Genomic DNA, 15,392 nt, shown 5'->3' with positions numbered 1-15,392 from the left:
GAAGGTCATTGGATCCTGCTAATATTTATGGGATGGTGCGATCTGTCAGCATCAATTGTCCAGTAGAGACAAGCGAATCGATTTGCAAGACTCTAGCCCTAAGAACTGCCTCCTATGTGAGGGCATCCACAGCTCCTTGTTGATTAGTCAACCTGGTGTGACCTTATGGTTGAGGCGTGACACATGCTATGTGGAGCCGTGGATGACATTAGGTAGGGTTAGGTTCCCAGGGTTCAGGTTCCATCCACTGGACGTGGGTTCTGAGAATATATTTCCATGTCTCTATTGTCGAGATAAACTAAATTACACTTAAATTATACATTGAAAAGTAGGTTAGACAACTTACTAATCGCCCTAGGTCCTGACAGCCTCTCCATTTCCTGTCCTACAATGGAGTTTCCTTGTTGGCATGTCATCAGTGTTGAGGGCTGTTAAATTTTTATTAATTAAAATTCAAAAAGTGAAAGAACAGACGACAAATGAAAAGCAAATCAATATTTGGTGTCCACCCTTTGGCTTTAAAACAACAATTTTTCTATGTACACCTGCACAGCTTTTGAAGGAATTCGGCATTGAGGTTGTTCAAAACATCTTGGAGGACTAACCACAGATCTTCTGTGGAGGTCACTTGAGCAAATCCCCTTGGTTTTCATGTATAATCCCACACAGGCTCAATGTCCTTGGCCGACCTCTGTATCTATGGTCCAAGCAGTTGCCATTCCTTGGTGTCCTCAAAGCTAAGAAACACAGGCAGCTACTTAACCACCATGCAATAGCATCAGGAAGGCATCTGATTGACTACAAATTTATTCTGCGGCTGGACAAACACTCCAAACATCAAACCGATGTCATTAAGAAATGTCTTCAGCATAGGAAAAAAAAAAAAAAAAAAGAACACAGTTCTAAAAGTGAGGATATGGCCTCCACAAAGCTCTGATGTCCACCTCATCCAGTCTTTCTGGGACTACATGAAAAGACAGAAGGATTTGTACAAGTGACATCTGCGGTTAGTTCTCCAAGATGTTTGGAACAACCTCCCTGCCGAGTTCCTTCAAAAACTGTGTATGAGTGAACCTAGAAGAAATGATGCTTTCATGACGTTACGAGGTACAGGGCGGTGGTCATAAAACATTGATGATATTTAGATTTCTCTTTCATTCATTCACTTTGCATTTTGATCGATAAAAATTAACTTTGTACCCAGGACTTTTCCAGCACTTACGTCATTGAGTAAATTACATATACATTCCTCAACATTGAAATTGCAACACCAAGTAGTTATGGAATTATGGAAATCCAAAGATGGATAGAAATGTCAATAATGTGCAAAAGATGAAAAAAACAGAAATAAAATTTTCAAAACAGTTCAATTTGCTCAGTAAACATGCGCAGAGGTCCCTGCGCACTTAGGCTGTGTGCACACGTTGATGATTTAGATGCGGATCAGCAGCATTTTTGGCTGCACTGATTTGCATCAAATCCGCAGAGTAGTGCACAGCCAATGTTAATATATGGGAAATGGAGATTTGTTGTGCACAAGCTGCGGAAACATCCGCACAGATTTTCAGCAGCATGTCAATTCTTTTTGCGGATCTGCAGCGTTTCTGCACCCATTGACTTCCATTGAGTCAGGCACATCCGCAGCAAAACCGCAGGTGTAAAAAAGATCTGCAGATGTGGGTGGGTGCGAGAAACGCTGCAGATCGGGAGGAGGGAAGTGTGCGGGATGAGCTATGTGCGTGTATGCGTGCGCGGGGATCTGCGTGAATCTGTGTCTGTGTGTGTTTCTGTGCGTAGGCAGGCATCGTCCGATGCGACTACTAGTCTCATCATCTGGCTATGCCTGCAACAGTGTCAGCATTAGCCAATGATGGGAAAGTAGTAGTCCCATCATCCAGCTAATGTGTTGGGAAAAAAACAAAACACATACAGTACACATATAGTCCATACACTTACCATATACACCTAACCCCCAAAGCCATTGATCACCTGCAAATAAAATTAAAATAATAAACAATATACTCCCTGTGTCCGATGTAGACTGTCCCACGACGATCTCCCGTGGAGAGCGTCACATCAGCAGATGCGACCGCTCTCCAGGGGCTCCGGTGATACAATGACGGAGATAATCCTCCGCACTGTATCACTCAGCCACCGACAGGTCACCTGAGTTCATCCTGTCGCTTGCAGCACCGCAGTGTGAGAATTTTCTCATGCTGTAGTGCTGTAAAGTGAGAGGCTTAACTCCGCCGACAAACTGCAGGAGAGTCATCGGAGGCCCTATAGAGCGGTCACATCTATAGGGGAGATCGTCGTGGGACACTCGTTATTAAAGGGATTATGTCGGACCAGGGAGTATATGTGTGTGTTTATTATTTTTTTTTTTTTTACAGGAGATCGGTGGCTTAGGGCAATTAGGCGCTCAATAAAAAGATGGAAAACTGTGTAGTGCTTTATTTCATTAAAACGCTTTTTTCTAGCTGTGTCTTTTATGTTGGCTTGTTTTTTTTTGTGTCAAGCATGTATATAGTGCTGAGCAGCCCGCCTGCTAATACTATGGGCGTCATTAATAGGCTGTTCAGACTCTTTGCACCACACTTATCTGTGTGACTTATGTCCTATGCAAGCCCTATTTGTGTGCATTTTTTCCACTAGGCAGCCAGCCCCTTTTGGGTTACTGGCTGTTCTCATCAGTGGATTGCCCCTGTGCCCCCCCAGCCTTTATCAATGGAGGTCTGCTACATCCTGCTAGTGGACTAGTCAGGGTTTTGGTGAGTCAACCTTCAAATGTGTTTTTTTTTTTTTAATTTTTGGAATTTTTTCCTTATGTGCGCTGTGTCTTTTTTTAACCCATCAATAACTATAGGATTAGTAATGGATAGTCGTCTTATTGACACCTCTCCATTATTAACCAGGCTTAATGTCACCTTACAATCAAAGGTGACATTAACCCCTTATTACCCCATATGCCACCGCTACACGGCGTGTGTAAATATTCTTCAATGGAGTATGTAAAATAAGAGGTTGGACAAACACATTACATCACAACTCTTTTTTTGTTAAACAACATACCTTTATTTAGCTTACAAAAATCCGCATGAAAAAAAGTATACAAATCCGCATCAAAAACGCAAAAGATTCTGTGCAGTAAATTCCGCAGGCAAATCTGCAACGTGTGCACATACCCTTACAGCCTTGGTTGCGATCAAGGTGGTTATTAGTGATTGACTGAGAAAATTCTGCTGCAAGATCCCCTGCTGGCAGCTCCCTTTATAATTTGCCGACCGATGATGTCCCAGATGTGAGATAGGAGGCAAGCCCGGAGATGCTACAGCCAATGGTTGCACATTTAGGCCGCGTACGCTGCTCACAGTGGCACAAGCGACATGCGGCCTGGTGAAAACTTGCTCTTGGTTACACATACTAACCAATGTGACGTTAAGCTGTTACGAGGCGATCAGCTACCGTACATTATGCCACAGAACCCTATAATACAGGGAGCAGGACCGGTGTGACGTTCTCTTATGAAGATCTCTTCATGGAGTTACCCCGTGATCTTCAGACCAAGCACCGACTATCATTGCGGCCAAGACAAAAGTAACTCATCATTGAAGAGGATAGACCTCCATTCCAGTCTTGATGACCATCTTGTTCTACACCATAATAGCCTTTGACAGAGGAGGAGAAATTGTGAGGATTTCACGAGGGAATGTGACAATGGTCCTACTTCTAGGATCACGGTATAGTATAGTAGCTGGGCCCCTCTACTGTTTATTTCAGGTACACTAACATCTCAGCGTTACGTTGATTTGATGATGGAACCACTGCTACGGCAAATTCTCCAAACTATTTCCTTTGGGGTGCTGCAATTTCAATATTGAGGATTACAGAACAGTTCAGGAATAGAAGTATTTTTCACTTATTGGAGCAAGAGAGATCACAGAGATATCAGCACCGATATCATACTTACGTCCCCAGGTGCCACCACATCATTACAGAAATAGCAGCCGAGTTTGTATCCGGGGATGTTGGAGAACAAAGACGACCCCAGGAGATCGGACGCGCCGCCGGGTGTATCGGAGTGTGAATCATTGGTCTCCTCCGGTTTCCCTTTCTTCAACCCGTGCCTCATCACCACAAAGGTGTCAAACCCCAGAGCAGCGTTGATGACTAACTGTGGAAGCAGGAGAGAAATCACAAGCCTGGAAATGTCAGAAAGTCATTAGATGGTTTACATCATGCACTGACCATTGTATTACTGACGATTCACGGTGAACACATCTCACAGAGGCTCAGAGACCACACACCGGCTCTAACATTCTAGGAACTGTCTGAATTATTTCATGGACAGACCTGGCCGGCTCACAGTACACTGCTGGCCCAGCGTGTGGTCTCTCGTGGACTACAATAGGGAAGATGGAAATAACAGAGGATTGAGCATACCAACATACGACATGCCTAATCCTCTTACGCCGACATCATTCATTAGGGAACAATAGAAGGTCGTAGTGTTTATGGGATGGTGCGATCTGTAAGAGAGGAATCCAAGAGCAAAGAGACTTCATGTCATTCTCCTTTCCGTTTTCAGGCTCTCCTGTTCATGTTCTGCAGGGAGCGGGAGCTCCTCCATGAGGCTGCTGCTCCATCACAGGCCGCACACTGTACTGCAGCCTCAACAACGAGCGGCTCCATTCACATCATACCCCAGACCATCAGGCTCCATACACCACCGAGTATCACACACAACGGACTGCAGCGTGATGAGGAGAAGCAGCGGGGGGGGGGGGGGGGGGGAGAAGAGAGCGCGGGGGGGGGGAGGGAGGAAGAAGAGAGCGCGGGGGGGAGGGAGGAAGAAGAGAGCGCGGGGGTGGCGAGGGAGGAAGAAGAGAGCGCGGGGGTGGCGAGGAAGAAGAGAGCGCGGGGGTGGCGAGGAAGAAGAGAGCGCGGGGGTGGCGAGGAAGAAGAGAGCGCGGGGGTGGGCGGAAGAAGAGAGCGCGGGGGTGGGCGGAAGAAGAGAGCGCGGGGGTGGGCGGAAGAAGAGAGCGCGGGGGTGGGCGGAAGAAGAGAGCGCGGGGGTGGGCGGAAGAAGAGAGCGCGGGGGTGGGCGGAAGAAGAGAGCGCGGGGGTGGGCGGAAGAAGAGAGCGCGGGGGTGGGCGGAAGAAGAGAGCGCGGGGGTGGGCGGAAGAAGAGAGCGCGGGGGTGGGCGGAAGAAGAGAGCGCGGGGGTGGGCGGAAGAAGAGAGCGCGGGGGTGGGCGGAAGAAGAGAGCGCGGGGGTGGGCGGAAGAAGAGAGCGCGGGGGTGGGCGGAAGAAGAGAGCGCGGGGGTGGGCGGAAGAAGAGAGCGCGGGGGTGGGCGGAAGAAGAGAGCGCGGGGGTGGGCGGAAGAAGAGAGCGCGGGGGTGGGCGGAAGAAGAGAGCGCGGGGGTGGGCGGAAGAAGAGAGCGCGGGGGTGGGCGGAAGAAGAGAGCGCGGGGGTGGGCGGAAGAAGAGAGCGCGGGGGTGGGCGGAAGAAGAGAGCGCGGGGGTGGGCGGAAGAAGAGAGCGCGGGGGTGGGCGGAAGAAGAGAGCGCGGGGGTGGGCGGAAGAAGAGAGCGCGGGGGGGAGGAAGAAGAGAGCGCGGGGGGGGGAGGAAGAAGAGAGCGCGGGGGGGGAGGAAGAAGAGAGCGCGGGGGGGGAGGAAGAAGAGAGCGCGGGGGGGGAGGAAGAAGAGAGCGCGGGGGGGGAGGAAGAAGAGAGCGCGGGGGGGAGGAAGAAGAGAGCGCGGGGGGGGAGGAAGAAGAGAGCGCGGGGGAGGAAGAAGAGAGCGCGGGGGGGAGGAAGAAGAGAGCGCGGGGGGGGAGGAAGAAGAGAGCGCGGGGGGGGAGGAAGAAGAGAGCGCGGGGGGGAGGAAGAAGAGAGCGCGGGGGGGGAGGAAGAAGAGAGCGCGGGGGGGGAGGAAGAAGAGAGCGTGGGGGGGGAGGCCGGGGATGTCTCGTGCCCGCGGGTAGTCTCGCGGCCGGGGTAGTCTCGCGGCCGGGGTAGTCTCGCGGCCGGGGTAGTCTCGCGGCCGGGGTAGTCTCGTGCCCGCGGGTAGTCTCGTGCCCGCGGGTAGTCTCGTGCCCGCGGGTAGTCTCGTGCCCGCGGGTAGTCTCGCGGCCGGGGATGTCTCGTGCCCGCGGTTGTCTCGTGCCCGCGGGTAGTCTCGCGGCCGGGGATAGTCTCGTGCCCGCGGGTAGTCTCTCGGCCGGGGATGTCTCGCGCCCGCGGGTAGTCTCGCGGCCGGGGATGTCTCGCGCCCGCGGGTAGTCTCGCGGCCGGGGATGTCTCGTGCCCGCGGGTAGTCTCGCGGCCGGGGATGTCTCGTGCCCGCGGGTAGTCTCGCGCCCGCGGGTAGTCTCGTGCCCGCGGGTAGTCTCTCGGCCGGGGATGTCTCGCGCCCGCGGTTAGTCTCGCGGCCGGGGATGTCTCGCGCCCGCGGGTAGTCTCGCGGCCGGGGATGTCTCGTGCCCGCGGGTAGTCTCGCGGCCGGGGATGTCTCGTGCCCGCGGGTAGTCTCTCGGCCGGGGATGTCTCGCGCCCGCGGGTAGTCTCGCGCCCGCGGGTAGTCTCGCGGCCGGGGATAGTCTCGCGCCCGGGGATAGTCTCGCAGCCGGGGATGTCTCGCGGCCGGGGATGTCTCGCACCCGCGGGTAGTCTCGCGGCCGGGGATGTCTCGTGCCCGCGGGTAGTCTCGCGGCCGGGGATGTCTCGTGCCCGCGGGTAGTCTCTCGGCCGGGGATGTCTCGCGCCCGCGGGTAGTCTCGCGCCCGCGGGTAGTCTCGCGGCCGGGGATAGTCTCGCGCCCGCGGGTAGTCTCGCAGCCGGGGATGTCTCGCGGCCGGGGATGTCTCGTGCCCGCGGGTAGTCTCGCGGCCGGGGATGTCTCGCGGCCGGGGATGTCTCGCACCCGCGGGTAGTCTCGCGGCCGGGGATGTCTCGCGGCCGGGGATGTCTCGCGCCCGCGGGTAGTCTCGCGGCCGGGGATGTCTCGTACCCGCGTGTAGTCTCGCGGCCGGGGATGTCTCGTACCCGCGTGTAGTCTCGCGGCCGGGGATGTCTCGCGGCCGGGGATGTCTCGCACCCGCGGGTAGTCTCGCGGCCGGGGATGTCTCGCGGCCGGGGATGTCTCGCGCCCGCGGGTAGTCTCGCGGCCGGGGATGTCTCGTGCCCGCGGGTAGTCTCGCGGCCGGGGATGTCTCGTGCCCGCGGGTAGTCTCGCGCCCGCGGGTAGTCTCGTGCCCGCGGGTAGTCTCTCGGCCGGGGATGTCTCGCGCCCGCGGTTAGTCTCGCGGCCGGGGATGTCTCGCGCCCGCGGGTAGTCTCGCGGCCGGGGATGTCTCGTGCCCGCGGGTAGTCTCGCGGCCGGGGATGTCTCGTGCCCGCGGGTAGTCTCTCGGCCGGGGATGTCTCGCGCCCGCGGGTAGTCTCGCGCCCGCGGGTAGTCTCGCGGCCGGGGATAGTCTCGCGCCCGGGGATAGTCTCGCAGCCGGGGATGTCTCGCGGCCGGGGATGTCTCGCACCCGCGGGTAGTCTCGCGGCCGGGGATGTCTCGTGCCCGCGGGTAGTCTCGCGGCCGGGGATGTCTCGTGCCCGCGGGTAGTCTCTCGGCCGGGGATGTCTCGCGCCCGCGGGTAGTCTCGCGCCCGCGGGTAGTCTCGCGGCCGGGGATAGTCTCGCGCCCGCGGGTAGTCTCGCAGCCGGGGATGTCTCGCGGCCGGGGATGTCTCGTGCCCGCGGGTAGTCTCGCGGCCGGGGATGTCTCGCGGCCGGGGATGTCTCGCACCCGCGGGTAGTCTCGCGGCCGGGGATGTCTCGCGGCCGGGGATGTCTCGCGCCCGCGGGTAGTCTCGCGGCCGGGGATGTCTCGTACCCGCGTGTAGTCTCGCGGCCGGGGATGTCTCGTACCCGCGTGTAGTCTCGCGGCCGGGGATGTCTCGCGGCCGGGGATGTCTCGCGCCCGCGGGTAGTCTCGCGGCCGGGGATGTCTCGTGCCCGCGGGACGCTTGCGAGAGTGCGACGTCCTCGCGGTCATTCGCGCTAAGCATCACTGGGACAGGGAGATGCCGGGAGCACGGTGAGAGGCAGGAAGGACTCCGGGGGCCGCCGCAGGGTGAGTATATCACTATTTTTTATTTTTATTCTATTTTTTGCAGGATTATGGTACCCAGGGCCTGGAGGACAGTCTCCTCTCCTCCAGACCCTGGGTACCATCCACACATGAGACGCTCACTTTTTGCATGGTGGGCATAGCCACATGCGGAAAGTAAGCGGATCAATGCATTCCTATGGGTGCGGAATCGCCGCCATTCCGCAAAAAGAATGGGCATGCTGCGGATTTTAGCACAATGCGATTCTGCAGCGGAAAAATCCACAGCATTAGGACAGCATTGCGTAATCCCTTAGGATTGTATGGGATGCTTTTTCTTAGCATTTTTGCAGCGGAAAATCACCGTGAAAAAAAACGCAACATGTGAACGCAGCCTTACTGCTTCTGTACATTTATAAAGTGACTGTTTGGTTACAGCAGTTTAGGACTTACAAGAGAGACCCAAGACTGCCGGCGCCAGAGGGCGCGAGCCAAGACTGCCGGCGCCAGAGGGCGCGAGCCAAGACTGCCGGCGCCAGAGGGCGCGAGCCAAGACTGCCGGCGCCAGAGGGCGCGAGCCAAGACTGCCGGCGCCAGAGGGCGCGAGCCAAGACTGCCGGCGCCAGAGGGCGCGAGCCAAGACTGCCGGCGCCAGAGGGCGCGAGCCAAGACTGCCGGCGCCAGAGGGCGCGAGCCAAGACTGCCGGCGCCAGAGGGCGCGAGCCAAGACTGCCGGCGCCAGAGGGCGCGAGCCAAGACTGCCGGCGCCAGAGGGCGCGAGCCAAGACTGCCGGCGCCAGAGGGCGCGAGCCAAGACTGCCGGCGCCAGAGGGCGCGAGCCAAGACTGCCGGCGCCAGAGGGCGCGAGCCAAGACTGCCGGCGCCAGAGGGCGCGAGCCAAGACTGTTGGCGCCAGAGGGCGCGAGCCAAGACTGCCGGCGCCAGCCAAGACTGCCGGCGCCAGAGGGCGCGAGCCAAGACTGTCGGCGCCAGAGGGCGCGAGCCAAGACTGCCGGCGCCAGAGGGCGCGAGCCAAGACTGCCGGCGCCAGAGGGCGCGAGCCAAGACTGCCGGCGCGAGAGAGGAAGGTAGTAAAGAGTGAGAGAGGGGGAGTAAGCTATGGGCTCTGTTCTCAAGAATGGAGAGGTAATTAGTTGGCATTGCTCACTGCTCCTTGCCTTATGTTACTCGCCACAGCTGCAGTCTGAGAGGTGACAGTCTCTTACCAGGAAGCGCGGAGGTTACACATTCTTTATTAGGGCTCATACTCATTGGCGAGAAACACAGACTGCAAAAAAAAAAATCGGATTGCACTCGGACCAATGTTATTCAATAGGTGACATCTCATCTGCAACACTTTTTTTCTCAGCCGAAATTGGCCTGAGAAATAAATCGCAGAATGCTGTGTATTGCTGGGTATCTCGGACGAGACTCGCCAATGCAAGTCAATAGCTACGAGGAGAGGGTGGGGGGAAAAAAAAACAAAAAACCGCACAGCACTTGCGCCACGCTACCTTGCAAGTGCTGCCCGATGTATACCCACCGGTGTCCTCTGAAAAGCCGGCAATTCATGTAAAATCACAATGGGCTGTGTTCACACACAGCTTTTTTAGCGGTGTTTTTAGCTTTTTTTTTCAACAAAAACCGCTATAAAACCACTAAAAATAAGCTTCCCATTCATTTCTATGTATTTTGCACTTTTTATGCATATTGATGCGTTTACTACCGTGAAAAAAACGCAGCATGCTCATTAATTTCACGGATTTTCCACGCTTCTGGCTAGTTCTATGCGTTTTGAAAACGCGCGGAAAAACGCATAAAAACCGCACGTTTTCTGCACAAAAACCGCACAGAAAAAAACGCACGGTTTCTGGGAAGGGAGTCAGGTTTTTAAGCAGAAATTTTCTGCTACGTGTGCACTTAGCCTGACAGGTTGTAATACAAAAGATAGAATACAGGTATACACGTAGAATAGGTGTATACACACACACATACGTGTGTGTGTGTGTGTGTGTGTGTATATGTGTGTGTATATATATATGTGTGTGTGTGTGTATATATATATATATGTGTGTGTATATATGTGTGTGTGTGTATATATGTGTGTGTGTGTGTGTGTGTGTGTGTGTGTGTGTGTGTGTGTGTATATATATATATGTGTGTGTATATATATATATGTGTGTGTATATATGTGTGTGTGTGTATATATGTGTGTGTGTGTGTGTGTATATATGTGTGTGTGTGTGTGTGTGTGTGTGTGTGTGTGTGTGTGTGTGTGTGTGTGTGTGTGTGTGTATAATAAATAATAATAAATAAATAATGACATCCAGCTTCAAGTACCTTCTATGACAGGCGAATCTTCTGATCTCCAGTTTACCAAACTTGGATTATCTCCAAACCCCCCAGGCCAGAATATGCACTTTCAGACCTGCTCTTCATACTTGTTTGCTAAACCTGGTACTAAATTAGCACCCAAGCTGGCAGACTGCTGCGAGCCACAGGTTGGGGACCTCTGCTATACAGTGGGTATGGAAAGTATTCAGACCCCATTAACCTCTTACTGACCGCTGATGGGCTAGTACGTCAGCGGGCAGTATCCCCTGCTTTGAGGTGGGCTCCGGCAGTGTTATAAACAGCTGACATGTGCCTACAATAGGTGCGGGCAGAATCGCGATCCGCCCGCGCCTATTAACTAGTTAAATCCCGCTGTCAAACGCTGACAGCGGCATTTAGCTACAACTTTCGGCACCCGGTCGGAAATGATCACATCGCCGACCCCCACATCACGTGATCAGGTCAGCGACGCGTTGCCATGACAACCAGAGGTTTCCTCAAGACATCTATGGTTGTTGATGGCAGAGTGCTATGAGCACCACCCTGTGGTCGGCGCTCATGTCAATGCTGTATTTCTGCTACATATAGACAATCTGAGCATCGCCTATATGTAGCAAAGCCGATCAAGTACGGGATGTTTCTAGCCTCCTATGGAGGCTATTGAAGCATGCCAAAAGTAAAAAAAAAAAAAAAAGAAAGTGTTTAAAAAAAATAAAATCATAAAGTTTAATTCAATCCCCTTTAGTCCCAATCAAAATAAATTAAAAAAAAAAAAAAAAATCAAACCTACACATATTTGGTATCGCTGTGTTCAGAATCGCCCGATCTATCAATGAAAAAAGGATTAACTCGATCGCTAAATGGCGTAGCGAGGAAAAAAAAAAATCAAAACGCCAGAATTATGTTTTTTGGGTCGCCACGACATTGCATTAACAGTACAACTCGTCCCGCAAAAAATAAGCCCCCACTTGGCCATATTGAGGGAAAAATAAAAAAAAAAAAAAGTTATGGCTTTTGGAAGAAGAGGAGCAAAAAACAAAACCGGAAAAAGCTCCAGTCATTAAGGGGTTAAATTTTTCACTCTTTGTTTCATTGCAGCCATTTGGTAAATTCAAAAAAGTTCATTTTTTTCTTATTATTGTCCAGTCTGCACCCCATCTTGCCTGAAAAAAATAGAAATGTAGAAATTTTTGCAAATTTCTGGAAAAAGAATAAAAATGAAATATCACATGGCCATAAGTATTCAGACCCTTTGCTCAGTATTGAGTAGAAGCACCCTTTGAGCTAGTACAGCCATGAGTCTTCTTTGGAATGACGCAACAAGGATTTGGGGATCCTCTGCCATTCTTCCTTGCAGATCCTCTCCAGTTCCGTCAGGTTGGATGGTGAACGTTGGTGGACAGCCAATTTCAGGTCTCTCCAGAGATGCTCAATTGGGTTTAGGTCAGGGCTCTGGCTGGGCCAGTCAAGAATGGTCACAGAGTTGTTCTGAAGCCACTCCTTTGTTCTTTTAGCTCTGTGCTTAGGGTCATTGTCTTGTTGGAAGGGGACCTCCGGCCAAGTCTGAGGTCCAGAGCACTCTAGAAGAGGTTTTCATCCAGGATCTCTCTGTACTTAGCCGCATTCTTGTTTCCTTCAATTGCAAGCAGTCGTCCTGTCCCTGCAGCTTAAAAACACCTCCATAGCATGATGCTGCCACCACCATGTTTCACTGTTGGTATTGTATTGAGCAGGATAAAGGCCCGAAAGGTGGAGGGCTGCATTGATAGTAGACTTTTTGGAACTTTTTCCCCATCTCCCTACTGCATCTGTGGAGCCACTGTGATTCTTGGGGTTCTTCTTTACCTCTCTCACGAAGGCTCTTCTCCCACGGTTGCTCAGTTTGGCTGGACGGCCAGGTCTAGGAAGACTTCTGGTGGTCCCAAACTTCTTCCATTTAAGGATTATGGAGTCCACTGTGCTCTTAGGAACCTTGAGTGCTGCAGAAATTCTTTTGTAACCTTGGCCAGATCTGTGCCTTGCCACAATTCTGTCTCTGAGCTCCTTGGCCAGTTCCTTTGACCTCATGATTCTCATTTGGTCTGACATGCACTGTGAGCTGTGAGATCTTATATAGACAGGTGTGTGCCTTTACAGATCACGTCCTATCAGTTTAATTAAACACAGCTGGACTTCAGTGAATGAGTAGAGCCATCTCAAGGAGGATCACAAGGAAATGGACAGCATGTGACTTAAATATGAGTGTCTCAGCAAAGGGTCTGAATATTTATGACCATGTGATATCAGTTTTTCTTTTTTAATAAATTTTGGGAAAAAATTTACATTTCTGTTTCTTTCAGTCAAGATGGGATGCAGAGTGTACATTAATGAGGAAAAAAATGAACTTTTTGAATTTACCAAGTGGCTGCAATGAAACAAAGAGTGACAAATTTAAAGGGGTCTGAATACTTTCCGTACCCACTGTAGAATTTCCAAGGGACAGCAGTGAAGCTGGATCGCATCAGTTCCCCAGCGTTGTTCTGATGCTGCACAGGAAAAGCTGCCTGTGCTAGCATCGATGAGCCCATGTTTCGGACCACCATCCTGCTTGTCGAAACTTTTTTTCCCATCACGAGTGCACTGTTCCCCCCCTAGAGTAAGATGACCGTCATGGGAGCGGAGCACTCTTGAAAATGTGACAACCGTCTTCAAGAGAAGTAAAAGAATAGTATAAAATAATAGTAAACTCAGCCACATGTAATTTTTATCATAATAGGATCTAAAGTTGAATAAAAAAAATGTTTTAGCTTCATAGCAGCAATAGTACACGTTTCCTTCCCTTTTCTAGGTGAGCAGAGGCTGAGTCACTGCCCAACCTCATAAAACCAAGGCGCAGATCAGGACCCTTTCCAACCTCTGGCCATAAAACCCGTGAGTGGAGTCACCACAATACAAGGTGGATAGTATTACAAAAGCCCACAGCTCCTGGCAACATTTTCCCCTCCGTACCAGAAGATTCCTGTATGACTCGTATAAAAGCCCCTTATACTCAAGTCATACTACAAGGGCCAAGGAAATGGGACTGGTTTTTCCATCATGTAACCATAATCAAACATTCAGTGTGAAATGGAAAATAAGAGACCGGCATATCCACAGGTCAGGAGGTTTTCAGACAGACATTTGGTAAGTGGAACTAAACAGCAGCAGAGACTCTGTTCTGGACCTGGGGAGGGCGCGTATAGAACCATTTGTTACATATCTAAATCCAAATGGGGACAGGGTTTTTCTGACACTGGAAGACCCCCTTAAAGAATAGGCAAATAAACTATTACCTGCCTGTGCCCAAATTCTGTCTGAAAATGGACAATCCCCCTTTTAAACCTATTAATAAAGCATTACCTTTTTCTGACTTGCAGCAATGACAGTGGGCAGCCATCGACTTTCCCGTGTGTCCATTAGTAGAAAAACCACGTCATGCTCCGCGATGAGAGTCTCCAGTTTATCTACTTCTTTAGCCGCTTGATTCAGAGTCTCCTCAGAGAAATTCACAGAATGACCCGGCATTGGAATACTCATGTTAAATCCATTAGTTATCTAAAAAAGGGCAAAAAAAACAAAAATTATTAATTCTTGTATCCATTATACAGAAGGCGTCCAAACTAACAGGGGATGGAGACATTTCTGGCCAATTACTTCAAAGAAAAAATTGACCAGATCCGACAGGAAATTATCTCCCAATCACCTCATACCACGCACTGTCCTGCCTCCCCCACTGCATCTAGCTCACTCTCTGATTTTGAACCAGTCACAGAAGAAGAAGTAAGCAGGCTCCTTGCATCTTCTCGCCCAACCACTTGCACCAGTGACCCATTTCCGTCACATCTCCACCAGTCCCTTTCCCCTGCTGTCACCCCTCACCTAACTAAAATATTTAACCTCTCTCTTCTGGTATCTTTCCCTCCTCATTTAACTCCTTCCTGACATGAGACGTACTATCCCGTCCATGGGCCCCGGGCCCCTATGCCCATGGACGGGATAGTACGTCTACCGCGATCAGCGGCGCCCACGTGGTGAGCACCGCTGATCGCGGCCGGGTGTCAGCTGATTATCACAGCTGACAATCGGCACAATGTGTCAGGGGCGGTCACGGACCGCCCCCGACACGTTAACCCCTTGCACACCGCGATCAAACATGATCGCGGTGTACCGGGGGTTAAAGGGAAGCATCGGCAGGGAGGGGGCTCCCTCCGTGCTTCCCTGAGCCCCCCACGGCAGCGCAATGTGCAGCGCTGCTGCGGGGGGCTCCTTTCCTGCAGGCCCCCGAATCCAAGATGGCGACGGGGGCCTGCAGGAAGCTGGCTTCCACAGTGCCTGCAAAGCGCAGGCATGATGAAGCCTTCTGCAGTGCCTGTGACAGATTGCTGATCTGTCACAGTGATCTGTGATGTGACAGATCAGCGATCTGTCACAGGACAGTGATGTCCCACCTGGGACTATTTAATAAAGTTAAAAAAAATTTTTAAAAAAGTGTTAAAATAAATTTAAAAAAAAAAAAAAAAAAAAAAATCGCCAAATAAATTAGAAAAAAAAAAAAAATATATATATTCCCCCAAATAAATCCATTTTTTAGAAATAAATTGCCGCGTCCGTAACGACTCGCCCTATAAAACTGTCCCATTAGTTAACCCCTTTAGCGAACCCCTTAAAAAATAAAAATAAAAAACGAAGCAAAAAATGATTTATTATCATACCGCCAAACAAAAAGTGTAATAACGCGCGATCAAAAAGACGCATATAAATATCTTTAACAATAATTTTTATTAGAATTTTCAGAATAGTAGGCAAAATGTAAAATTTACACTTGTACAGACCCATCTAAGTAAGTTATTGTATTGATGTAAAAAAATATGAATACATCACAATATGATGACATTTCAATAGTATATCAACATTGAGAGTAAATATAGTAAACAC

General features: G+C 51.3%; 1 protein-coding gene across 4 annotated transcripts in view; it reads right to left on the bottom strand.

The window, feature by feature from the left end:
• The window catches only part of ATG7 (autophagy related 7), a 354,904-nt gene that overhangs the window by 189,991 nt on the left and 149,521 nt on the right, over positions 1-15,392 (bottom strand). For 3 of the 4 annotated variants that reach the window (XM_073574239.1, XM_073574238.1, XM_073574240.1), the window contains exons 13-14: positions 13,818-14,012; positions 3,971-4,174 (exon numbers count right to left, since the gene is read on the bottom strand). In XM_073574239.1, the coding sequence (XP_073430340.1) occupies positions 3,971-4,174; positions 13,818-14,012 (399 nt within the window). Of the gene's footprint in view, positions 1-346; positions 429-3,970; positions 4,175-13,817; positions 14,013-15,392 lie in introns of all 4 variants that reach the window. The other variant, XR_012231861.1, reaches the window with a different exon arrangement.

The sequence above is a fragment of the Dendrobates tinctorius genome, unplaced genomic scaffold (assembly GCF_039654945.1).
Source record: "Dendrobates tinctorius isolate UK_male_01 unplaced genomic scaffold, ASM3965494v1 ptg000038l, whole genome shotgun sequence".
Classification (NCBI taxonomy): Eukaryota; Metazoa; Chordata; class Amphibia; order Anura; family Dendrobatidae; genus Dendrobates; species Dendrobates tinctorius.
This window is presented reverse-complemented; position numbering and strand designations above follow the sequence as displayed.